Raw genomic sequence first — 23,935 nt, 5'->3', positions numbered from 1 at the left:
CTGGACGACACAATACATTAGCGACGGCAGCAGTAATGCTCAGTAAACGACGGCGTCGCATCGCCGCCGCCGGTAATCTCTCCCGTTTGTGGTCAGACTCGTGGACGGAGAAGCCGGCGTTCGGCACCGGGCTGGAGGAACACCTGAAGAGGAGCGGGAGGGAGATCGCTCTGCCGATGGAGGCCTGCGTCATGATGCTGCTGGAGACGGGCATGAGGGAGGAGGTGAGGAGCGGGAGGAGCAGCGCTCTGAGAGGCCTGATGCGTCGGGACTAAATCGCCTAGTTGCTGATTTACTTATTAATATTTTTTTTCCTTATAGTAAAAAGGAACTCAGAGGAAAAGTGAATTTTGGACTTGCATCAATCGGCTCGTCAGAGACTCGACATCTGTTTGCCAACTCATAACTTAACGTAAAAAAGTGCTGAATGCAAATATGAACGTGTATTCTGGTGAGACGATCATGTTTTTAGAGGTCACTTCTTATCTACCGGACACCACGGGTCCTTTTTGTTTTCCGTCCGGCTGCCGGGTGCGTTGGTGCTGGCGCGGCTCATTAAAAGTCACACGGAGCGGTGGCGTGATTAGCGGCGCCGATGGGCATCGACTTGATTGAAACCGAGCTTTAAACGCGCGCGAGGAAAAGAGGCCGATGGGCGAACCGCAAACGGGGGAAACTCCTCCGTCTCTAAAACGCCGGTCCAAAGAAACCCGTCGGCCGTCATGCTGCAGCCGACGGGTAGAAATGTAGAAAACAAAAGAATCGACTCGTCTCCCGTTCAAGAATCTGGCTCCTTTTTTGTGGCGTTTCGACGGCAAAGCGCATCACTTGTCGACCGTTATTCGTCCCTTCTGGTGTGAAGGTGGCCCTGGTTGTTGTGTCAGAGGAAAGAGTGGCGGCCATGTTTGTTTGCCTGCTTGACGGTTTCATTGTGCAGCTGGCGGGGGAGTTTGTGTTTGTGTGGACTTCTAGGGACAGTGTGAGGAACATGAGAAAACACATCGAATGCCTGCTTGTGTCTTACTGTGCGGTTTATTTGTCTTCCTGTGTGTGTGTGTGTGTGTGTGTGTGTGTGTGTGTGTGTGTGTCAGGGTCTGCTCCGGATCGCAGCAGGTGCGTCTAAGCTAAAGAAGCTAAAAGCGGCGCTGGACTGTTCCACGTCGCAGCTGGAGGAGTTCTACTCCGACCCCCACGCGGTCGCTGGTACGTCCCAAAGCACAGTCACGTTGTTTTCTGGCATCATTTATTAAAATCTAGAAACGAGGGCAGTTTAAACGTATTTAAAGGTCCAGTATTTATTTCTGTTTTCTCAGAATCTACGAGTCATTTTTCTCAAACCTGCCGCTTTAAAGTTTTGAATCGTTTAGGTAATCCCCACAAAGATGTCGGCGCTATATTGTATAATGAAGTATAGGTATCACAGAGTCCCTCTGAAGCCTCTCCCAGGTGGTGTGTTTGCTTGCTTTGGAAAAGAGGATTAAATATGAAAGATCTATCTGCGGTTTCAGGAGCTCTGAAGTCCTACCTGAGGGAACTCCCTGAACCTCTCATGACGTACCAGCTTTACGATGAATGGATCCAGGCATCCAGGCAAGGCTCCTGACATTAGTTTGACGTGTCGGTGCTGAATGGATGCGTCGCCGCACCGCCATGAGAACCGACGGGATGATTTATCGTACATTATCTCTTCCAGCGTGTCGGACCCGGACAAGAGGCTGCAGGCGCTCTGGCTCGTGTGTGACAAGCTACCAAAGAACAATAAAAGCAACCTGAGGTCAGTCCTTCAAAGAGAAAAGGTCATGGCGGCGAACGCTTTGATGTCTTTCTCTTCTCCGCTTGTATGAGACGCCCGTTTCCAGCTGTGCTCCTCCCCCCCCCCCCCCCCCCCCTCACAGGTATCTGGTGAAGTTTCTAGCCAAACTGGCTCAGGACAGCGAGGTGAACAAAATGACGGCGAGCAACATCGCCATCGTCCTGGGACCCAACCTGATGTGGGCCAAGACCGAGGGGTGAGAGAGGGGGGGTGGGGGGAATGTGTTACTGCGTGAAGGGAACGTAATACCGGGGTTAGTACGGTTGTGTAAAACCTGTAAGTGTGTGTGTGTGTGTCCTCCCAGGAGTCTGGCTGAAATGGCTGCAGCGACCTCTGTGCACGTGGTGGCCATCGTGGAGCCCATCATCCAGCACGCCGACTGGTTCTTCCCCGAGGGTACGGCCACGTGTTCCTGCTGCGGCGCCTCGTTACCAAGGGCCCGTTTTAGGGGGGGTTCGATTCTGATGTTAACCGCCAAGTCGGCAGTAACCGAGATCCCGAGAACCGAAGATTAAAATCGCTGCCGTGTTCACCTCACTGCGGTTTGTTCTCCTGGAGCCCCGAAGGGCTACGAACACGTCGAAGAACAGATGTCGTATCAGCCTCTTGAACCCGCCGGTTAGAAGAAGTCAGTCAAGTACCAGGATGTTGAGCTTTTAAATACTTTTTTTTTTTTTTTGCATCTCCGTGATTGGATGCTTTTCACAATTATTATTAAAATAAATGGGCGTACTCTTCGTTTTCGATTTACACTCTCACTGCTTTGGCTGAAACATTTCTCGTTATTGTTTTGGTTTATCAAAATTATTTATTCTAATTTGTTTACATTTTAAAAATATTATATAGGTGGAGGCTATTTGTATTGGTGCTTATTGCACTGATATTCATTTACCTCTGTTGGGATATTTATTTTATTGTTTTAATTGTTCAAAATAAAAAAGTGAGATGAAGCTTAGATTTTACTCGTCCGTTTCCCCCCCCCCCCTTGTTCTTCTCCAGACGTGGAGTTCAATGTCTCCGGGATGTTTGCGATGCCGACCTCCAACCACCTGGACTACGACAGTGGCACCGTCGAGAGGAAGAGGCCCGGCACCCTGGTGGGGCCGGAGAGCGACGCGGCGACGCGCAAAGACAAGTAACCCACCGGCAGCTCTGCACACGGCACTAAAAACCGCCTCGCACTCCTTACTCACTCACTTTAAAAAAATAAAATCAAATCTAGCTGCTTTTTATTTCTCCCCCCCCCCCCCCCTTGCGTAGCACCCCTATCAAGCACTCGGACCACACCCTCCGTAGAGGCAGTAACGCCGTCGGTAGAAAGCAGCACACGTCGCCCGCCTTCCAGCCTCCGTTGCCCCCCGTGGAGGCTCCGGGGCCGGCCCCCCAGCCACCAGCTCAGTGGGCGGGGCCCGACGCCGCCCAGCAAAGCCTGGCGCAGAGTCTGGCGGCGCTGGTGGCCGCACAGCAGCTGCTAGCCCAGCACACGGAGGAGCTCAGGTAAGGGCTGAGACACACACTTGCTTGCTTGTAGTTGTCCATCGAAGCCGATGATGACGTCCACTTCTGACTTTCAGCGGTGAGTTTTCTGGTGGCTGTATAGTCCTATCCTGGATCCACAGGTCTTGTCGCAGGTGGGACATGCGTATGTAGTAGTGGTGGTCCTGGCAACCTTGGTTGTTTTTCTTGTCTGCCTTCTTTCCTGCCTCCTGTCCTCCTCCAGTGCTGTGGTCCCGTCTTGGCACATCTGACGCCAGGTGTTACGGTCAGCAGCCAAGCCCTCCAGGTCCCCTGGTCTGATTTTACATTTCTTTAGCGCTGTTTTTATCTGGTCTTTATAGCGCTTCTTCTGCCCTCCAGCAGAGCGCTGGCCTTGGGCGAGCTGGCCATACAGCACTTTGTGAGGCAGCCGATTGAGGGGCATCCTTATAACGTGCCCCAGCCATCGTGGGTGATGGTGGCCTCCATGCTCCTACAGCCTGCTCTCCTGAGGATCTCGGTGTGTGGCACTCGGTCACGCCAAGTGATTCCTAGCATTCGCTGGAGACAGCGGATGTGAAAATGCTCTAGGGACTTTACATGGCGGCTGTAAGTGACCCAGGCTTCACAACTGTACAGGAGGGTGGTGATGCAAACTGCTTGATACACAGAGATTTTTGTATGGAGATATAAGTTCTTGTTTTGAAAGACCCGGCGCCTGAGTCTCCCAAAGGCAGCTGATGCTTGTTTGATTCTGTTCTGGACCTCATTGTCGATGTTATTGTCCTCAGAGAGGATACTCCCGAGGTATTTGAATGATGGTACTACAGACAGATGCTTATCATTGATGCTGAAGATGGGTGGCGTGGGTGGGATGTTGGTGCTCCACTGACAGACTACCTCTGTTTTGGTGATGTTGATGGTCAGCCCCATCCTGCTGTAAGCCTTCACAGCTGCATCCAGGACAGCCTGGAGGTCTTGTGGAGTGTGAGCCACCAGAGCGCAGTCATCTGCATGCTGCAGCTCAAGGACCCTCACTCTGTGCAGCTTGGTGGTGGCCTGCAGCCTCCTGATGTTAAAGAGGTTGCCATCGAGCCTATAGACTACTGTCACCCCGCTGTTGTCCTCAATTTCCTTATGGAGAAGCTGGGTGACGCATAGGAGGAAGATGTTAAAGAGCACTGGTGCTAGTACACACCCCTGCCTGACCCCTGTGCACACAGGGAAGGAGGCAGACTCTTGTCCTCCTATTGTCACCCTAGCATTCATACCATCATGAAACTGTCGGAGGATGTTGACAAACTTGTTAGGGCATCCAAACCGGAGCAGGATGTCCCACAGTAGGTCTCTCTGCACAGTGTCGAAGGCTTTGGAGAGGTCGACAAAAGCCATAAACAGGTCTTGATGTTGCTCCCTGCACTTTTCCTGAAGCTGCCGGGCTGTGAAGACCATGTCGACTGTACTCCTGTTCTTCCTAAAGCCACACTGTGATTCTGGGAGCAATGCCTCTGTGATGTTGTTGAGTAGCCTCTGCAGCAGCACCTTGGCCAGGACCTTACCAGCAACAGCAAGGAGTGCTATACCCTGTGGTTGCCACAGATGGTCTTGTCACCTTTGTTTTTATATATAGTGACAATTTTGGCATCTCTCCATTGCTGTGGGATGTTTTCATCAGCCCATACTTTAGTGATGTGTTGATGTAGCGCTCTTGTACAGAGGTAACCACCATGTTTAAGCAGCTCCGCAGGGATATTGTCCATGCCAGGAGACTTGTTGTTCTTCAGAGAGCGGACGGCTGACAGGACCTCCAGGAAGGTCGGGGGTTGGTTAAGGTTGTCAATCGGTGGAAGTTCAGGCAGTTGATCCAGGATGGTGCGGTCTGCTTCAGAGTCCTGATGAAGCAGGGTATTAAAATGTTCAGCCCACCTCTCCAGTATACTGCTCTGGTCTTTTAGGACTCTGAGCCCATCTGCAGTTTTAACAGGAGTGATGGTTTGTTGGGCCGTAGATAGATTTGACTGCATTGCAAAAGTTATGCATATCATTTCTATCAGCGAAAGATTGGATTTCCTGTGCCTTCTCTGTCCACCACTTGTTTTGCATTGTCCGTAGGGTCTTTTGCACTTCACGCCTCGCCCTCTGCCATTGCTGTCTGGCGGTGCTCAATGAGGGGTTTTTCAGGGTTGCCTGGTGTGCTTTGTGCATGACGTTCAGTGAGTTACGGATGGTGTCTGAGTTATTGTCAAACCAGTCCTGGTGGTTTTTGGTCTTATAGCTGATTGTGTGGGCTGCTGCTTCATGAAGGGCTGAGCTGATAGCGGTCCACTGCTGGTCTGTCATTCCCTCCTCTCAAGGTGAGTTCAAGCTCTTCAAGTTTTTCAGCCAGGGAGCATCGGAACTCATTTCTTGTGCTGGTATCCTTCAGACGGGCACAGTCTAAGCGTCTCCCACTGACCCCACGTCTCCGCATGGGGGGGCGTACGCTCATGTGGACTTTGGCCACGATCATCCTGTGGTCTGTCCAGCATTCTGCACCTCTCATGGCCCGGCATATGAGAACGTCTTTGATGTCACAACGTCTCACGATGACATAGTCAATCAGGTGCCAATGTTTAGAGCGTGGGTGCATCCATGATGTTTTATATTTGGTCTTTTGCTGGAAGATGGTGTTGGTTATGGTCAGGTTGTGCTCAGAGCAGAGAGTAAGTAATCTCATGCCATTTGAGTTGGCCTGACCAATACCATGCCTGCCAAGCACTCCTTTCCATATCCTGTCACTCTGCCCCACACGAGCATTGAAGTCCCCAAGGAGGAGGATCTTGTCGGTCTTGGGGATCCGTGGAGAGCCTCATCCAGTGACTGATAGAATGAGTCTTTAACCTCAGTGTCGGATGGCAGTGTTGGCGCATACACACTAAGAAGTGTAGCAAAGCGGTTCTTCGCCAGGGGATACGGAGGGTCATCAGTCTTTCACTGATGCCCACAGGTGTTTCAGTGAGTCTTGGTAGCAGTGTGTTCTTGATGGCCAGTCCCACACCGTGCAGATGTTGTCCACCTGGGGGATAGCCTTTCCAGAAGAAGGTGTAACCAGACCCTTCCTCTATCAGCGACCCTTCATCAAGGAGCCTGGTCTCGCAAAGTGCGGCGATGTCGATGCTGTAACGCCTCAGCTCGGCCGCAATCAGTGCTGTTCTTCTGTGAGGTCTTTCGGTTCTGCCATAGGAGTCCAGGAGGGTTCTTACGTTCCATGTTGCCAGTTTTAGGTTTTGGGTTTTTTTTCTTCTGTTTCGACCGCAGAAGTGGAATGACCCGACAGGTGCGGTATCCTGTCCAGGTGCGAGTTGAGTGGGCATTTTTTAGGCCACCTTTTCTAGGCCCCTCCTCGGATTGAGGTGAGCAGTGTGGTCCCTAAATAGGGGCTGCTCAGTCACACAGGGTGCTGCCGAGATCAGCTGCCACTCAGTCCCAGCTGATAGCGACCAATGCCCTGCAGGGCTCTGACTAGAAGCTCCCAGTCTATTCAAACCTGCTCCCGTCGCCAGTTGCCCCAACGCCGCCAGTCTTCAACCAGATGTGGATCCAGAGTATTCACCGTGGTCAGAGGTGGATACCTGCGCAAAGAGATTATTTAGAGTGCCGTTGGAGGCGCGCTATCCCCAGTAGCACTATCTTCGCCATGGTGAGGTAAATCTGATGGCATGGGTGAGCCCAGGACGACCAGTTCCCCATCCTGGCTGCAGGAGGCTGCCGGGTCCTGGCTGTGTTTAGGCCCGCCTATTGCGCACCGCCAGCGCATTGCTTTTCTGTCGGGGTCTGCTCCCTTAGCCCTGCCTCAAGAGGCTAACCCACAAGGCAGTGGGACTATTTGCCCATAGCTGGGGCAGTGGTTGATGGGTGCCAGGGCGTGTCCACCTTGTGGTGGGCCTGCACACCGCATCTCTGGGGCCCACTGCTGCTCCGAGATCCCCTGCAGTTTAGCCTGGGACCGCAGGGTACCCAGTTACCATGTGTGGCCACGAGGAGGCACTGCAGGAGTCTTGGTGGTGGAGAGGCTATGTACTGGCAGAGGAGGCTCAGCTCTCGGCTCCTCTTTTCACCCCCTATGAGGGAGCTAGCCAGCGGCGGTAGCTGAAAGCAGAGAGTTGCAAGCAGAGGGCAGCATGCAACATGCAGCATGCAACATGCAGCATGCAACATGCAGCATGCACTAACTACAAGCACTACTGCACTAGACGCTTCACAGCCACCCTGTGTGAGACACACACACACACATCACGGGAAGACATTAGTGTGTTCTCTGAGAGGTCTGATGGGCGTCTTGAAGTCCAGTGATTTGGATCAATAAGCCTCTCAGGCGTCTCAGCTATGCAGCCGGACTTCAGCCCACAGACGCAGCACAACAATGGCTGCTGTCATCCGGCTAGCGGTCACTCCTCTCGGGGCCTCTCCACTTCCCCCAGTTTTCTAAGACTTTCTCCCCCCCCCTTGTCTCTAAAGTCACCCGAAGCATCGGGACCCCACGCCTCTGCTCCAGAGGAACGGCTCCGGAGGAGGGGGCCACGCCGCGGTGCCGCTGGGCACCGGGACCCCCGGGGCTGGATCCATGGGGGGGCCCAGCCCGCGTATGTTGCGTCGTGGTGAGTCTGTGTGGTCTCACACACACACACACACACACGAGTCCATCACTTAAACGTCACACGCTCTTGAGATCAAACGGTGACCGTTTATTTTATTTACATTTTTGCTGTCGTCATGTTCCAGGCACCAAGAAGCAGGCCCCCGCCCCCCCCGCCCCTCCCAAGCCGATGATCCCGCCTCCCATCCAGCCTTGTAGCCACGCCCCCTCGTCCCAGTCCCTCAGCCCCGCCCCCAGACTTTTGTCCGGCCCCTCGCCCGCCACGCCCACCTCCCCCACCTTACAGCCGTGCGCCACGCCCCGGCGCCACTCCAGCAACCAGCCCCCGATCCAAGCGCCCAGCCACCCGCCCCCGGAGCCCCCGTCGCAGGCCAGCCCTCCGCCGCAGCCCGCCGGGGGCCGCCGGAGCTCGGACCCCTCGCCTCCGGGCACCCCGTCCCCTCCGGACACCCCTCCTCCTCCGCCTTCCGCCGGCATCCCGGACGCCGCTCCTCCGTCCCCCTTCCAGACGGGCTCCCTCTCCCGGCCGCGGCCCGTCCCCAAACCCCGGAACCGGCCCGGCGTCCCGCCGCCCCCCCAGCCCTCGGCCGGCGACTCCAACGGGATCTGCGCCGCCGCCTACAAGACGAGAGGTGGGTGGCGTCGCTCCATCTCGACTCTAACCGTGTTTCATGTTGTGACCTCTGCAGGTTTGTGTTTGAACCTTTTCCTGAGCAGCACGCGCCCCCTTGTGGTCCCCCCTAGAATAGTTCTGCCTGCCGCCTCCATCAGAACCTCCTGATGCACGACGGTCACGCGGTGCCGGCTGGCTCACAAACCCAATCCAAGCGTCTAAGAGGACCGCCGTTATGCAACCCGACACGTCTTCATCAGGGTGTCGGTCGCCACGAGTCACTCGTCATCATTATTAATATTAACGCCTCGGGTTCAGAGCTGAGAACAGGTTTCACCTGCAGGACCGAAGCCCCCCCCCCCCCCCTTCACGATTTACTAGTCTTTTTACGCCCTTTCTGAAAATTATTTTTCAATGTTTTTTATGACATTTCTTTTTTAATACATTTCTATGACATCATAGCGCGACACATTCCTTCTTTTATTTACAGGAAGTGTTTTTATGGCTAACTAAATGATGACGTACTACACTGACTTTAATGGCATTGCTTATTGCCACAACACATTATATGATGTTTGTTATGGCGTAAAATTATGATGTGAAATACTTTACTGCTGCATTATTTCACTTCACTTTATTATAATACTCAGACAAATCTATTTTGATCATGAAACCCAAATCACTCGTCATCGTCTCGTCGCTCAGATCCCAGCTGAAGATGACGTGCACGTTAAGTGCATGTACGACCTGCTCTCTCTCAGGAAGTGGAAACTGCTCTGCCACACTTCACATGTCTGCTGGTGGAACAGCGCCCCCTGCTGGCCGACGGTCCGCCCGTCTGCCGACCGCCATTTTTATTAATCTATGGAAAATCTGACCGGCTGCATTAGACGGATCGCCACCACTTCAAATGTTTTCATCCTCCGGGGACGACGCTCCGCATGTTAGTGATCACGCCCCCTGCGTTTATCTTTAAGGTTTTGTAACGTTCTGCGTGACTCGAGTAGATTCTAACTTTGTTTGTTTGTTATTCTGTAACTCTTCCGTGCTGCTCTGACCGTGAAGGCCTTCAGCGTGACTCCCGTCCTCTTTCTGTCCCTCCAGACCCGGTGCTGTCGTTCAGAGGGCCGAGTCGGGCTCTGGTCCCAGAGTTCGCTGTGGACCTGCAGCCGGCGACCTCCTCCTCCTCTTCCTCCTCCACCTCCTTCATCTACCTGCCTCCTTCCAAAGACTGTGACCTGGACTCTGAGAGCACCGTCCTATAAGGAGGAGGCGATGACCCCCGTGCACCTCCTCCTCTCGTCCTACACACCTCATGTTTTCTTGCACATCCCTGCAGCCCAGTCCTCCCAGTCTGGCCAGCATAGAGGACTTAACTGGGACCCAGAGCCCCCCCTGGCCCACTGATGGTGGATCACGTTGACCAGATCACCTTCGCGTGTGCCAGTTGTAGCCGATGATGTCACGGTCCGTTGCATCCGCAGCTTTTTAACCGGGAACCTACTTCTGCAAAGACTTTGATCATCAATTAATGCAATTTTTAAGCAAATATATATTTTAAAAATTATGTTTTTGGGAAATTGTAAGTTTGCATTTTTCAGTATTTTATAGAGCAAATAAGTGGAAAAGGATAAAGAGCGGATGAATTGATAATTGCCGCTCGTTGTCGTCGGGCAGACCACCATAATTGACCTCCCCGCCTCCTTCAGGCCGCTCTTCGTCTCCAGCCGGTGAAGTCGTTGTTTACTTCCTGAACCCGAAGCCTCGGCCGTGTAATGCAGCGGTTATCTTTCTGCTGCGCAACGTTAACCGACAATCACACGGCAGAGGAGCAGCGGCTGTGACGAGCAAGACGACCCGGGGGAGGCCGGACTCGCTTGGATTTGGTGTAAGGGCTCGTATGTTTTCTTAATGTAAAAAAAAAAAAAAAGGCCTTAGAACAAGCAATGACATCATGTCTACAGCATGTGGGGGGGGGAGGGGGGGGAAACCAAAACTGTTGCTTTAAGTGTAGCTGGTGACTGCAGGTTTCCAGTCGTCTCAAACACTTGATTTTCTTTGTATGGAAACTTCCCCAAAATCCTATTATCCTGTATTTATTTAACGATTTTTAAAAAAGAAGAAGAAACACACATTCCCCGTGGCTTTGACGTCATTAACGGCGTCTTTAAATGTAAATCATGCCTTATGGATCCTTCCAGAACGTGTAACGACTGTATTGACCGTGTGGAGGAGACGCTCTCGGCTCCGGGTGCCGCAGTATTTCCAGGAAGTATCGAGTGTTTCAGGAAATACTGAAACACTCGATGCAGCAGGAGGCGTGTGTGTGTGTGTGTGTGTGTATTTAAATGTCAGTATTCTGCCTCCTGTGATCTGGAGTTCAACACACTGTTGATCATGAAGATGCACAAACGGCTGACGTTGCACTTCTAATGAGTGGTTTCTTAGAAGTGGTTGAGAGGTTTATTTTTATTTTTTATTGCTTATATTTTCCCGTCTTTCCCACTGAGCTGAGCGCACGCTGCTGCCATCAGTTATGAACTGGTGTTGGACTTTTTCTCTTTTTTTTTAAGGGTAAAAGATTTAAAAAATGCTTTTTGTTGTATTTTCTGTGCAAGTTTTGTTGTTGTTGCTTTTTAAGGCCTCGGATGGTCGAGCTGACCCGACGTGGAACCGGTGGAGAAAGTCTCGGATGCTGCAGAACACGAGTTGCGTCGGCGCGTTTGAACGCACCGCTCGTATCTAAAGCTCCGGAACACGGAACTAGAAATGATGACGCTGCATTTTTAAGCTTTGGAATAGATACATGTGTACGCTCGGTTATTCACCTTCTCCAAAGACAAAATAAAGTATATGAAGAAACTATTTAAATCTTACGGATGCTTTGTGTGTTTGTGGTCAACCAATAACGGCAGTTTTTAAATTATTTATTTTTTACTTTTACGCATGTTTCTTCATTTGAAAGCTTAAACTTAAAACGTTAAACATATAAAACGATTAAAAAAGGCAGCCAATAAATAACCCAACACAACTGTATTTACTTTAAACCTAAATATATCCAGGAAGGGGAAATGCTACCAGCTGCACACCTGAACACACCGACATGCAATGTTTGTGCACGATGCACCGTTACCACGGCAACAGCAGCCAGGACTGCATCGTTTCACCAGACCAGCCACGTGGTGAACACATATGGTACGTTTCAGATGAGACTTGAATAAGAAAAATAAAATAAACGATGAGCTGTGCATAGCAAAAACTGAAAGTTTACACTCGACAATAGTTCTTTAAATATTTACAACACAGCGACAGGTGCTCTGCATACGTTGGATGAGTCGAGGCGTCACCATGGAGAAGCAGGAAACTACCAGTTACATTTTATTCTCCACATGCATCATTTTGTTTATGATCCGTGTTCAATAACGCTCGAGACTCTTGACATCAGCCCGACGCGCTCGGCTCGCCACAATAAAGCTGCTTTTCGAGCCGGAGTTCCTCTCCTGCGGATGGAGTTTAAGTTCCTCTCTGTGGTCTGAATAATGTCTGAATGAATCCATGCCGGGCGAAAGAATCTCAACGCTGCAGCCCGATTGGCTGCTGACAAAAAAGGAGGCCGTCCCAGTCCACGTGCAGCGCGCCGGATCGGAGAGATTTCATTGGCTTACGGTCACGATGGAGTCCAGAGGACGACCTGGTCTAAAGCTCTTAACTGGTTTTACTGGTCGAACAAGTGAGGACATTTAAATTGTGGAAAAATAAATCCCTCCCTTAAATACTTTATGTTGAGTTGAAATACCTCTGAATTTGGAGTATATATATATATTATATATACATATACATATATGTATAATTATGAATATATATATAATATATAAATAAATCTATATTTATATATATATTACTTATAATGTATGGAAACGCGTCAACTAGACGACACTTGCTTCTCGTTAACTCGTCAGTCTACATCTACGCTTAATCTTTACAATTTTTTCAATATGATCTGATAGAAAATATAAACTTTATACTGTCGTGTATTTAAACGTAGACCAGTTGTTTTTTTATTACCTCCCTGTAATGCAGCATCGAGATGCGCTGGAGCCGTCTTCACTGTCTACTGTAGTAATGTGTGTATTACAGATGTGAACGATGTACGGACTGTTTGAGTTGTCGGTGCACACCTGGAATACCATTAATACAACTCGCTCGTTAGCTGTCGTCATCTACAGATTAATCCAGTGCATTTTCATCCGGTTCTGCTTGAGCAGATGTGGTCTGTGTGTGTGTGTGTGTGTGTGTGTGTGTGTGTGTGTGTCTCTGTGTGTGTTCTTGGCACTTTGGTTGTGTCGGTTTGGCCGTCCCCCGTCACCAGGCCGGAGGGGAGGACAGTCTGGGGCTCCGGGGGTTGTCTGGGCTCTGGGTCTCCGTGAGCGCTCTCTGTGAGACAGAACCCAGAACCATGTGATTAATCCTCAGTTCCACATCTTCATCTTCATGGAGCACAGTTTGTTATTCCACGGACTTTACAGCTTAATCGATTTATAGCTGGCGTGTCGTAGAAAACGTCATCGTATGGTATGTAATATAAATGTTAAGGTCAATTCATAGAATGTTAAGACATTAAATGATGAAGAAGTCGTTGTATGTGGTAAAGAATCACATGGTGTAGTTTAACACATTTATGAAAAATGGAATATTATAGTATGTCAAAACATAAAAAGTCATGGTATAAGCAACCCAAAACATATTTAAAATATATATAGCATATTGTTCAAGAAATGTCAACAAATGTAAAAAAAGAAAAAAAAGGTCATATTGATATGTTGAATATATGTCATTGTATTGTATGCCATAAAATATAATTAAGAAAACTGTCATAAAAACTTATTGTACAATATGCCAAAAACATTTTATAATGAAATATCAAAATATATAATATACAGGACTCCATCCAGGTGCGACTGCATGATATTCTAATATTTAGAGATAGGATATTTGAGTTTTTATTCTAATTTTCTGAGACAGTCCTGTATATATATAAAGTGATTTAAAAAATAAAAAAGTCATAAATATTCCATAAAAATGTCAAACATTTATATATAATGTGTTTAAATAGCACGCCGCAAAACTTTATTACCTCAAACTTGCACATGAACTCGGCGAAGATGCCGAAGAAGGACTCCGTGTTGGCCGACATGCCGTCCTCGCCGAAGAAGGACGCCACCTTGGAGAACTCCTCCATGGCCTGGGTCTGCAGGGACTCCAGAGACTGGATGGCAGGGTGGCTGTTCTCCAAGAAGCTCTGAGGGGTCAAAGGTCACACATGGAGAGCGATTAGTACGCGTCAAAGTCAGTGAACACTGGACAACGTCTCCCGTGGCCCGTTTTATACGGACTAGGTGTTGGAAAGATGTGTGCATGCAGATCTAAGTAAAGATGTCACCGAACTGCATTGTGGGAAATGTAGTTTTCAGTGTGACACTGGATACATCGGCCGGTTTCTTTCATTTTCACGATTTTGTTTTTCAAATACAACATCTAACGTTAATAAATGTATTCATCACGTGCCGAACTGGATTTATTTAAGACTTTAATATAAGCAAAACAAACTTGTCTTAGGATGTTTAATTGTCCAATGAGGCTTTTACAGCCCGACAATATTACAGTTTCTAAAATAATTAGCATTAATTTGCATGAAAATGAAATCAACGCATAAAAAATATAAGAATAGTTAAAAGACATTGTGAAACTCACATTTTCTTCTCTTAAATATGAAGTCAAGGGACAGTTAGCTTAGCTTAGCATACAGGCTGACACGTTATATATCTTGTTTCATTTGTCTGTGTTTTTCATTTTTATAGTTGATGCTTTTACACTTCAGTTTTGATACGAATGAAAACAAACAAGATATAACGTGTTAACGAGGAGCGGGTAGGAAGTTCTCCATAACTTTGTACAGATCCATGCAAGCGGTTTACCCCCCGTTTCAGTCTGTATGCTAAGCTAAGCTAAGTCGTTTCTGATCTGCCCGACTCACGCTCAAGAAAAGCGAAGCACACAATTTCCCAAAAAACCTTCCATGACACAGAATGTCAGCTTCCGTGACCGCCTGTATGAACCCCTTTACGTTTGATGTGTGCATTATCTATTTAAAGCGGTTAGCGTACGCTCATGACGGAGGCAAAGTGGTCCTCGGAGGTGGGCGGGATCTTCAGACAGGCCTTCCTGATGTCCAGGATGGTGGCGCCGAGGTCGCTCAGCTCCGCCGTGACGGCCCTCTGGTTCACTGCACACGGCGACACGGACACACGGTCGTTACTAACACCACGAGTGGGTGGATGACCGTAAAAAAAACCGCGGCAAAATCAGGTTTGAGACGAGCGGCATGAACTTTGCTGCCGAGTGAATTATTTTTGGGAGGACCTCGTGAGGCCACCGTACCCTTGGCGGCCAGCGGCACCGTCGTGAGGTCTCTGGAGAAGTCGAGCAGCTCGGGGAAGTGTTGGCACAGGGACTTGGCCAGGATGTGGAGGAAGGTGGACTTCCCGTCCACCGTCTTGGTCGTGCTGAGCTGCGAGAGATAGAAAAGCAAAAGGAATGAAATGAGCAGAATCCTCCCCCCAAAAACACATTGACGATGAGCGTGGGACGGCTGGACCTCGGCGAGGAAGTTGATCTTGAAGCTGGTGGTCCGGTGGCTCTTGGGCTGCCCGTTGTTCAGGTAATTCCCCATGGCGAGGACAAACTGAGGGCCAGAGAAAACATCTCAATGAGCGCCGTGAACATTAAAGCCAACGCGCTTCATTCTTCTCCCCCCTCTCTCCTCTGGATGGTCACCTCCAGGATCTTGGCGAGTTTCTTGCTGCTCTTCAGCTCCACGGAGGCCTTGTAGATGTAGTCGTACGCCACCTTCATCTCCTCCGTCCTCTCCTGCAGGGTGGTCTTCAGGTGGAGGCTTCGCAGGCGGGTTTTATACTCGGGCACCGTCAGCATCTGAAACGACCACGGAAAGAAACAATCAGTCTTGGATCGGTCCAACTCCGGGCCCCGGGGGTGTGTGTGTGTGTTCTTTGCTCCGTGTACCTGGTAGATGAACCGGTCGGGCTCGCTCAGTTTGGCCGGGTCCTGTTCGAAGCGCTCGTACTGTTGGACCTCGTCCTCGTCCGGCGCGTAGAGCAGCAGCTGCTTGATGTGAGCCGGCTCCAGCCGGTCGGTGGTCAAGTCCATCAGGACCTGACGCAGCTCGCCGGCCGAGAGCTTCAGGTGGGCGATGAGGATGGCTGCAGAGGAGGAGGAGGAGGAAGGTGAGGAAGAGGAATTGTCAAGAGGGTCAACAGGTTGCCGATGAAACCTTTCATAACCCTTCGGATGCTGTGTGATTTTCCACCACGTGTGATTCACATTTCTCACGAGGTTTTCTGTGGCGTCAGATTAATTATTAAATCCCAAATAAACAGGATAAAGCTGGAGATTTTTTTTAACTCACTTGTAAAACAGGTAATATTTATTAATAAAAGTAAACCCGTCATCCAGTGTCATTTAATATAGTCTTTAATGGCTTTTGCCAAAATTTAGATTTAAATTTTACTTTTTATTTGTTGTTATTCACACATGCAGCCAAAGAAGTTAAGATATCATCACTGAGGAATAAATATCCCAAAATGTACGTTTAATGTTCAACAGAAACTTAAATACATTAAATAAATGAGCATTTCACTTGTATTTAATAATGTGTTTGACTTCCAACGACAGACCTTTTTTCTTTACCTCATAATGTTTATTACTAAACTTTAATAACTTTTGCAATTCAAAATAGAATGGTTCATTATGTAATGCTGTGAACACATTTAAATACAATGTCATCAAAGAATATCAGATCTAATGTTGTTCTTTGAGCTCAGTTTAAGGATGACCTTATCTTGGACTAGCGCTCTTATTTTGAAATCAAGGTAAAACGAGTTAAACTGTCTTCAATCAAATCTATGATTTGTGCTGATCGGGTGATAACAGTACGCTCTTATTTTGAAATGAAGGCAACATTAGGAGAGTTTAGAGCATGCACAGCAGTTATGAGTGCTGTGATTGCAGTAAAATGAGGGAGGTGTGTTGGGAAGCTACCCAGCATGCACTGGGGCAAGAGATCCAACGTCATAAACGTGTCACTCCACGTGTTCATGTGTTCTGCATGTGCTTCACAACATTCCCACACTTTCATTATATTTCATTATGAATCATGAAGTGGAACCGTTTTGTTGTTTTTGGATCAGCAAGTGAAGACACATTTTCATCATGAGAACACGGACATTTATTCTCTTAATCACAAGAAGAAGAAGAAGAAAAGGAGGAGAGGATGACGACAGTCGGTATCGGGACTCTTAATATGGAATAAGAGAAACATGGCAGCAAGAAAGACATCTTACAGAAACTAATACAGCAGGTACAGGATTATTGACAGTCAGCTGGTGATCAATAACTCATTTACAGACACACATGGCTCTTTCTGATAGAGTTATGATGGAAGAGTGTTAATAATAACAATAATAATTGTGATTTTAGACGAGAACATGCTGGTTATTGAGAAATCATGATCCGACGATGGGCCGTTTATTTTCTTTCACAATAAAAGAGATCAAATATACAGAAATCTAATTAAAAAATGTACAACAAAATATAGCGTGAGCAAAAAAAAAGAAAGAAATTCTGACCGTTAGAAATATAATTTGGCATTTCATTGATTAAATGCAGAAAGTTGAATAATTGTGCAGTTCAAGCCGTTTCATTTGAGCAACATGCTTCTCTTTCACGTCGCCTGTCATGCAGCGACTGAACTTAACATCCAAATGTTTAACGGTGGTGAAAGTGTGGGAACATCGTGCAGCACAACGGAGACGACGACAACACCAGGAACAACACAATCCATGTGTTCACTGCCCCGCAGCCGACCTCACCCACCGGCACTCGCATGGTCAGCAAGTCATATTAACACCAACCAGGGTTTTCCTTTTTTCAAAATAAGAGCGCTCATTGACGATAAAGAACCAAATTAGTTGTATGGGGAATCAAGAGGGGTAATTAAAGCCTGATAACAGCAAGTTAGCCTGAATTAGTTAAGACACATTTGAAGAACAATATACTGCAATAAAAAATAAACAAATTACAAATCACCTTCAACACAGTTCACCTTTTAGTAGTGATACACATAAACATAATGTTTGTTTACATGAGGTCACCCACATCAACAACAACGTGTTTCTCTGCACAGACACTTTGAATAGAAGTGGGACAAAGCTCCGACGTAGGAGTGTTACCTGAAGTGGACATTGCATAGTGTTTGTAAATTCCTCACTTTTTATTGGGTAACAGAGTTCGTTGTTGCCGTCGTCGTCGTCGTCATTGTTGTTGTTGTTGTTGTCTTGGAGTCTCTCCTGACATGCTGCGCTACACTCTGATGTACCCTCGCATTATCCCGTACGGATGGCGTCTGATGTTTTTGGAATACCACGTTTCTCGGTGACAGTCGTGTGAATTTGTACTTGCATTAAACAAAGTGTGCAGACGAGCGTCGAGCCGAAGGACGACGACAACCTCGGTGTTTGACATTTTTAAGGGTTATATATCGAGTCAGTTCGGCAAAATCTAAACACACCGTTATGCGCGCGCGTTCGTTTGGCCGAACGTCTCACACACCTGACCCTCAGGTGTGGCGGTCGGCCGTGTGTTTGTGGTACTCACAGGCGTTGTAGGCTTTCTTGTGAGACAGGATCTCCACCACGTCTTTCTTTTTTAAGTTCTCGGGCAAGAAGGCCGGCTCTGGAGGAGACACTGGTAATATTAACAACAGTGTGAGGACGTGTTCTCCAGGCACCGGGGGGGGGGGGGGGGTCTCACACACTCACACTGATGGGTTAATAACACAGCTCTGCTCTGTGAGTCACCAGAGGCCGAAACGTACGTCTACGATAAGTCATAGCGCTCTGTGTGTGTGTGTGTGTGTGTGTGTTTCTTTCGGCAGAGCTGTGTTATTACGGGTCTCTGAGAGGGAGCGGGGGGGTATGGTGCCTTATGGAGAATGGATCTGATGGACAGGTGGATGCAGAACACCACAACTGTGAAGGTACAAACAGAAACAGGGGACGTCAATAGATGCAACACATGTATTTTCATTTTCTCTCTCCCTCCCTCTCTCTCCCCCCCTCCCTCTCCCTCCCTCCCTCTCTCTCTCTCTCTCTCTCTCTCTCTCTCTCTCTCTCTCCCTCCCTCTCTCTCCCTCTCTCTCTCTCTCTCTCTCTCGATATATATGAAAGATGTGGTGATGTGGCGGTGAAGTACACAACGACTTACTGGAGCGGCGCTGAGTCCCAAAGTGCAGATCGAGGTCCAAGAACTTCACCATGTCGGTGAGCTTGTCGTAGTCCGAGTCCTCGCCGAGCTAAACGGAGACACGAGGACACGGCTTCATTTATTTATTTTTACACACTATTATTCCACAAGTAATCTCACTGCATCTGACCGTCTCTGATCTTTCACCCGTAACCGAGGACTCACCTGACCCCATATCGTCCCCTCGGAGTTCTCCACCTGCTCCCAGCGCAGCCTCTTCACGCTCATGTGGTTGGCGTCCGAGGCGTGGGGGCCCGGCTTGGGCAGCGGAGGCGGGTCACAGGGTGGAGGGAGGGGTGGAGGCGGGGGCGGCGGCGCCTTGGAGAGAGAGATATATATATATATATATACACACACGTTACATTTTATTTCAGACGCAAGAGATTTTTTAGCATTTTTTTGGCGCTGGAATCATCCTCCAAACATCCCACTGGACATGAGGTGAGGTCAGACTAAGCTCTGCACACATTTACCATCTTATTCTCATATTTCTCCTCTAAAGAAAACGGTTTCGTGACTTTATTTGGATTTCTTTAAATGTGTGAAACGGGCAAAGAGAAGGGATCGGCCAGAGGAAGCAGGAAGGTCCATCTCCAGTCTCACATCCGCGTACACACATTGTGTGATGCTAACCTTTGACGTTCCGCTGCTGCTCATCATCATGTTTCTGAAAACCAGCGTGATAAGCGTAGGCGTTACCTGTTGTGACGGGTGTTCCTGCCGCGGGGTTTCGTAGGTGTTGCTGTGGCTGGGGAGGGTGGAGTGAGCGGCCGGGTGCTTGGAGGCCTCCGCGGCGCCTTGGCTCTGCGCCGGGGCCGAGCCGTGGTCCTGGAGGGACGGCGGCAGCGGGCCCTGGTAGCTGTGCTGGTGGTGGAGCAGGTGGTGTCTCTGGAGCACCAGCTGGCTCGGCCTCAGCGGCTGGGCGGAGGGCTGCAGGACGGGCTGCGGCTGGCTGAGCTGCCGGGGCAGGAAGCGGGGCCGAGACGGCTGGGAGCAGCGCAGCGTGGTGGTGGTGCCCAGGGCGGTGTGGCCGTGCGACAGGCGGCTCTGAAAGCGCTGGCGAGCCTTCTCCACCTCCTCCCTGGTGGGCGGCACTTTGCCGAGGGCGGGCCGGCTGGTCAGAATGGTCCTGGGCGGCGGCGGCGGCGGGATGATGGGGTGCTGCGGCTGGAAGGGCATGCGGCTGCGCGGCGCGCGCTCGGGGGAGAAGCGCACCGGCGGCAACGGGTCGGTGAACTGGACGGGGGGCGGGATCAGAGCTTGGAAAGGCGGGGGCGGCGGCGGGCTCTGGGTGGGGGGCGGCGGGATGGGCTCGGAGCCCGAGGAGTTGGAGCCCTCGTCGCTGTGGCTCTGGTCCTCGCTGCTGCCGCTGCTGAGCCGGCGGGGCGTGAAGCCCGAGTCCTGGTCCTCCTGGAAACTCATCTGGAGGGAGGAGGAGGACACCGTCAACTCGACGTACTCCAACTAAATAAAAAACATCATTTTAAAATGATTTATTTCTCTTGCTTATCAATCTGGAGCTGCCATCTTTCTCTTTTGACCGACTTGACGGGGCAGGAAACATGAAATTAAAATAACCTCATGCACTTAATATTTGATATGGCCCAACCCGTCTATTTAAGGAACACAACAACTGCTATCCAATAATGTGAAAGTTAACTGTAAAATACCAAAAGTAATTAAAAAAACACATCAGTTTTAGGAACTCAGGTCCTTGTGTCCAAAGTTTCCGAACACAAACACCGTGACAAAGAAGTCACGAGGCTGTAATGTTTGACGAGCGCCTTTAGATAAAAAAAACTTAACATTAGACTCTACGGTGTAACTGAGTATCATGTTTTACTTACAGGCACCCCTCTTCTTCTGAAACCATGACAACCACCTTGATATATCTGTTCATGTGACACAAGTGTTCATTGTAGCGTGTTGACATCGGAGCCGCTCTGATGTCAACACGCTACGCTACAACGGCGTTACTGCAGTCAGACGGGAATTTGCTTTATTATTTGATACAAACAACTGCACAAAAGCGTGAGAAAAAATCAAAAGCGTGTTCTCTTCAGTGTGCGCATGATTCCACAGGGTTCATACACATAGGGGCCAATGGAGCGCCGGGACTTTAAACCAAATTTCCATGACTAAATATTTCGTGAAATCTCGGTGTATACACGAGTAATTAATGTACCTTAAAATGAATGAGAGGATAGTTTGATTAAAATAATAAATATTTATATAAATGTGTATTCTTTTAATCAAACTGTGTAAATGAACATAACAAATTTCCATGACTTTTCCAAAACTTTTGGGACTTTTCCAGGCCTGGAAATAAACTTTTCATAATCCCACGACTGCTCCAGGTTTCCCGTGCCCGTATGAACCCTGGTACGGCGGGCGATGCGGCGGATATGGGAGGCGGCTCTTCCTCACCTCCTCGTAGTCGTTCTCCCCGGGCACGAAGCCGTCCACCAGGGTGACGCGGTGGCCCAGCTGCTCGCTCAGCGCGTCCAGGAACTTGTCCGTGTCCCGGCTGCGTGGCGGGCGGGAGAAGGTGAACAGCTTCTTGCGGCGGGTCAGCGTGCCGCCGCCGCCGCCGGAGTGCTCGGGGGAGGCGGGGGGGCTCTCCAGGCTGACGTAGGGGTTGGAGTCCACGCTGCTCTGGTGGTGGAGCTCGTACACGGGGGAGGGGAGCGGCTCCTTCCAGGACAGCGACAGGCCGGATTTACAACTACCTGCGGGAAAAAAAAAAGAGTGAATCAAAAGACGCTTTCCTCTCGCATTCCTTTCCGGTTACCGTGGCAACACAAAGATAAACTGCACGTTGAGTGGTTCTCATGTCACGTTCACATCGAAACTCATCTAATTAAACACTGAGAATGAAACACGAGGTTGCAGACGAGAGGAGGCGTTCACATTATTAATATATATACGCTACGGAGGCCAGTGGATCTAACGCTCATGACCAGAACATACGTCACGTCAAGGTTTCCCCGTTCTGCAGCTCGTATTCACAGCAGATCTAGAGGGACTTGAACGTGGCATCCATGAGGCTCATGGTTGTATTATATTTAAATACAAATAATAATACAAATGTTACTGAACCCTGGATGAAAACATGTGCCTGGAAGCACGCGCACATTGTGTGTGTGTGTGTGTGTCAGACCCCAGAGTACCTTTGAGAGGGGGCAGAGTGAGGGGGGAGAGAGAGCGGCCGTAGGCCTCAGTCTGTCCCGGGCCCTCGGGTTCTGCTGAGGAGCCGCCACGCAGCGGCGACACACTCTTCCCCGCGTACACGGTCTCCAGCTCCGTGTACACCCCTGTTATCTACGGGGGGGGGGGGGGGGGCATGATCAGCTGGTTAGCACACGACACGTTCGCTTCGAAGGTCTGTTGTTGTTTTTTAAAGCGCGTTTTTTGTTTGTTTTAAAGTAACAATTTGCACCCAACGGATCAGTTTGCAGCGACTACCAGCAGACCTTCAGGCGAGGCGAGCGCGGGGAGCACACGCAGGTTTCATAACGAGCATTCAGAATGCCGGTTGCCGAGAAGCCGCGGCGCCGAGAAGCTGCAGGCGGTACCTACATGACTGAGGTCGGGGGACTCGGGGAAGGAGGTCCCGTCTCCCGACTGCCTCTCCTCCGGGCTCCCGGATTCCTCCACATGAATTCCTAAAGCACAGTAAGGCATGGAGAGGAAAGACATGAGCCTCCTCCTTGCACCCGCCCCCCTCCCCCCCTCAGCCAAGAGAGGAGAGAGGGTGAAGCAGAGAAGGGTAACGCGAGGCTCGGAGGTAGACCGATGGCAAAAGGGGGGAAAACAGTGGGAACCATGAATGAAATGTGCTGGAAGATAAACATAAGCATGTTCTTCCGACAAGGCGACAGGCGAGATATGACGAGTTAATGAATGAATGCGTGACGGACACTTTTGTCTCATGTGGCCTTCAAATACCTGCAGCAACAATCCAACAATTACAGACGTTCCCGTGAGCCGAGTGCGAACGCAGCCCGATTGCGGAGCTCCGAGCAGCTCAACGAGAGCGACTCGTGGGTTCGATGCCCAGTGGATTATAAGGAGGACAGTAACCGCTGCAGGGAGCTCGTGAACCGTCTCTACACAGGCGAGCCTCGTACGCCCGGTGGATTGTAAGACAGACGAATAACTGTGAGCGTCTTCCTTTCTGAGACTTTTGAAAACCCTGGATTCAGCCCTGCGGTCGTCGGCACCGCTTCGGAGCGACCGGGTCGCGGCTCGTGTGCAGCGTACCCATTCCCAGGTGGGTCCCGATGATGCAGTCGTCGGAGCTCCTCTCCCGAACCACGCCGCGGTACGACGTGCCCGTCACGCGCATGGAGCTGCTGCGCCGGTGGAGCGCCGGGCCGAGGTCGGGCTCCAACACGGCTACACACACACACACACACACACACACACACACACACACACACACACACACACACACACACACACACACACACACACACACACACACACACACACACACACACACACACACACACACACACACACACACACACACACACACACACACACACACACACACACACACACACACACGTTCATCTCAAGTGAAGTCGTGTGCAGCTGCTCCTTTGTTAATTATAAACAAACAGCCTCAGGGTACATAAAAAAGCTTGACTTTCAATTTCATCAGCCATTTAAAAAAAAATTATGATATTGTTTTCTCCCCGACACGAGAGGAATAATCAATCCAACCAGCAACTCATCGACCGCCTGCAGTGTGTGTGTGTGTGTGTGTGTGTGTGTGATTCCCACGTGGCTGTTTCAGGCTCACCGCTGCTCTTGAACCCGAGGAAGCGCGACAGCTTGCCCTGGCAGCGCTCCTGCTCGTCGTACGTCAGCAGCTGGTAGATGAACTGCCAGATCAGCTGTTTGGCCGGCGTGTCCAACACCGGGAACACGTCCACGATCAGAGTGTCCACATTCCTGCGAAAACACACACACACACACACACAATGCCTCCCTTACACATCTTTAAACAAGC

General features: G+C 49.8%; 2 protein-coding genes across 12 annotated transcripts in view; one reads left to right on the top strand and one right to left on the bottom strand.

Moving 5' to 3' along the window:
* The window catches only part of arhgap17a (Rho GTPase activating protein 17a), a 28,272-nt gene extending 16,858 nt beyond the window's left edge, over positions 1 to 11,414 (top strand). For all 4 annotated transcript variants that reach the window (XM_056429734.1, XM_056429733.1, XM_056429735.1 and 1 more), the window contains 11 exons: positions 97 to 224; positions 1,092 to 1,203; positions 1,509 to 1,590; positions 1,694 to 1,774; positions 1,896 to 2,009; positions 2,118 to 2,209; positions 2,813 to 2,948; positions 3,074 to 3,310; positions 7,787 to 7,926; positions 8,051 to 8,557; positions 9,643 to 11,414. In XM_056429734.1, coding sequence (XP_056285709.1) covers positions 97 to 224; positions 1,092 to 1,203; positions 1,509 to 1,590; positions 1,694 to 1,774; positions 1,896 to 2,009; positions 2,118 to 2,209; positions 2,813 to 2,948; positions 3,074 to 3,310; positions 7,787 to 7,926; positions 8,051 to 8,557; positions 9,643 to 9,803 — 1,790 coding nt within the window. In that variant the 3' untranslated portion in view covers positions 9,804 to 11,414. The remainder of the gene's footprint in view (positions 1 to 96; positions 225 to 1,091; positions 1,204 to 1,508; positions 1,591 to 1,693; positions 1,775 to 1,895; positions 2,010 to 2,117; positions 2,210 to 2,812; positions 2,949 to 3,073; positions 3,311 to 7,786; positions 7,927 to 8,050; positions 8,558 to 9,642) is intronic.
* A 489-nt stretch (positions 11,415 to 11,903) lies between these two features.
* Positions 11,904 to 23,935, bottom strand: part of grid2ipb (glutamate receptor, ionotropic, delta 2 (Grid2) interacting protein, b) — a 34,582-nt gene continuing 22,550 nt past the window's right edge. For 3 of the 8 annotated variants that reach the window (XM_056429702.1, XM_056429698.1, XM_056429703.1), the window contains 17 exons: positions 23,726 to 23,877; positions 23,179 to 23,313; positions 22,495 to 22,580; positions 22,086 to 22,236; positions 21,343 to 21,644; positions 20,763 to 20,807; positions 19,615 to 20,337; positions 19,081 to 19,233; positions 18,877 to 18,964; positions 18,268 to 18,357; positions 15,619 to 15,815; positions 15,373 to 15,528; positions 15,194 to 15,280; positions 14,977 to 15,106; positions 14,703 to 14,821; positions 13,673 to 13,837; positions 11,904 to 12,972 (listed from right to left, as the gene is read on the bottom strand). In XM_056429702.1, the coding sequence (XP_056285677.1) occupies positions 12,901 to 12,972; positions 13,673 to 13,837; positions 14,703 to 14,821; positions 14,977 to 15,106; positions 15,194 to 15,280; positions 15,373 to 15,528; positions 15,619 to 15,815; positions 18,268 to 18,357; positions 18,877 to 18,964; positions 19,081 to 19,233; positions 19,615 to 20,337; positions 20,763 to 20,807; positions 21,343 to 21,644; positions 22,086 to 22,236; positions 22,495 to 22,580; positions 23,179 to 23,313; positions 23,726 to 23,877 (2,851 nt within the window). In that variant the 3' untranslated portion in view covers positions 11,904 to 12,900. Of the gene's footprint in view, positions 12,973 to 13,672; positions 13,838 to 14,702; positions 14,854 to 14,976; positions 15,107 to 15,193; positions 15,281 to 15,372; positions 15,529 to 15,618; positions 15,816 to 18,267; positions 18,358 to 18,379; positions 18,642 to 18,876; positions 18,965 to 19,080; positions 19,234 to 19,614; positions 20,338 to 20,762; positions 20,808 to 21,342; positions 21,645 to 22,085; positions 22,237 to 22,494; positions 22,581 to 23,178; positions 23,314 to 23,725; positions 23,878 to 23,935 lie in introns of those variants that run through there. The other 5 variants (XM_056429699.1, XM_056429700.1, XM_056429706.1 and 2 more) reach the window with 5 other exon arrangements.

Source organism: Pseudoliparis swirei, chromosome 13 (genome assembly GCF_029220125.1).
Source record: "Pseudoliparis swirei isolate HS2019 ecotype Mariana Trench chromosome 13, NWPU_hadal_v1, whole genome shotgun sequence".
In the NCBI taxonomy this organism is placed as follows: Eukaryota; Metazoa; Chordata; class Actinopteri; order Perciformes; family Liparidae; genus Pseudoliparis; species Pseudoliparis swirei.
This window is presented reverse-complemented; position numbering and strand designations above follow the sequence as displayed.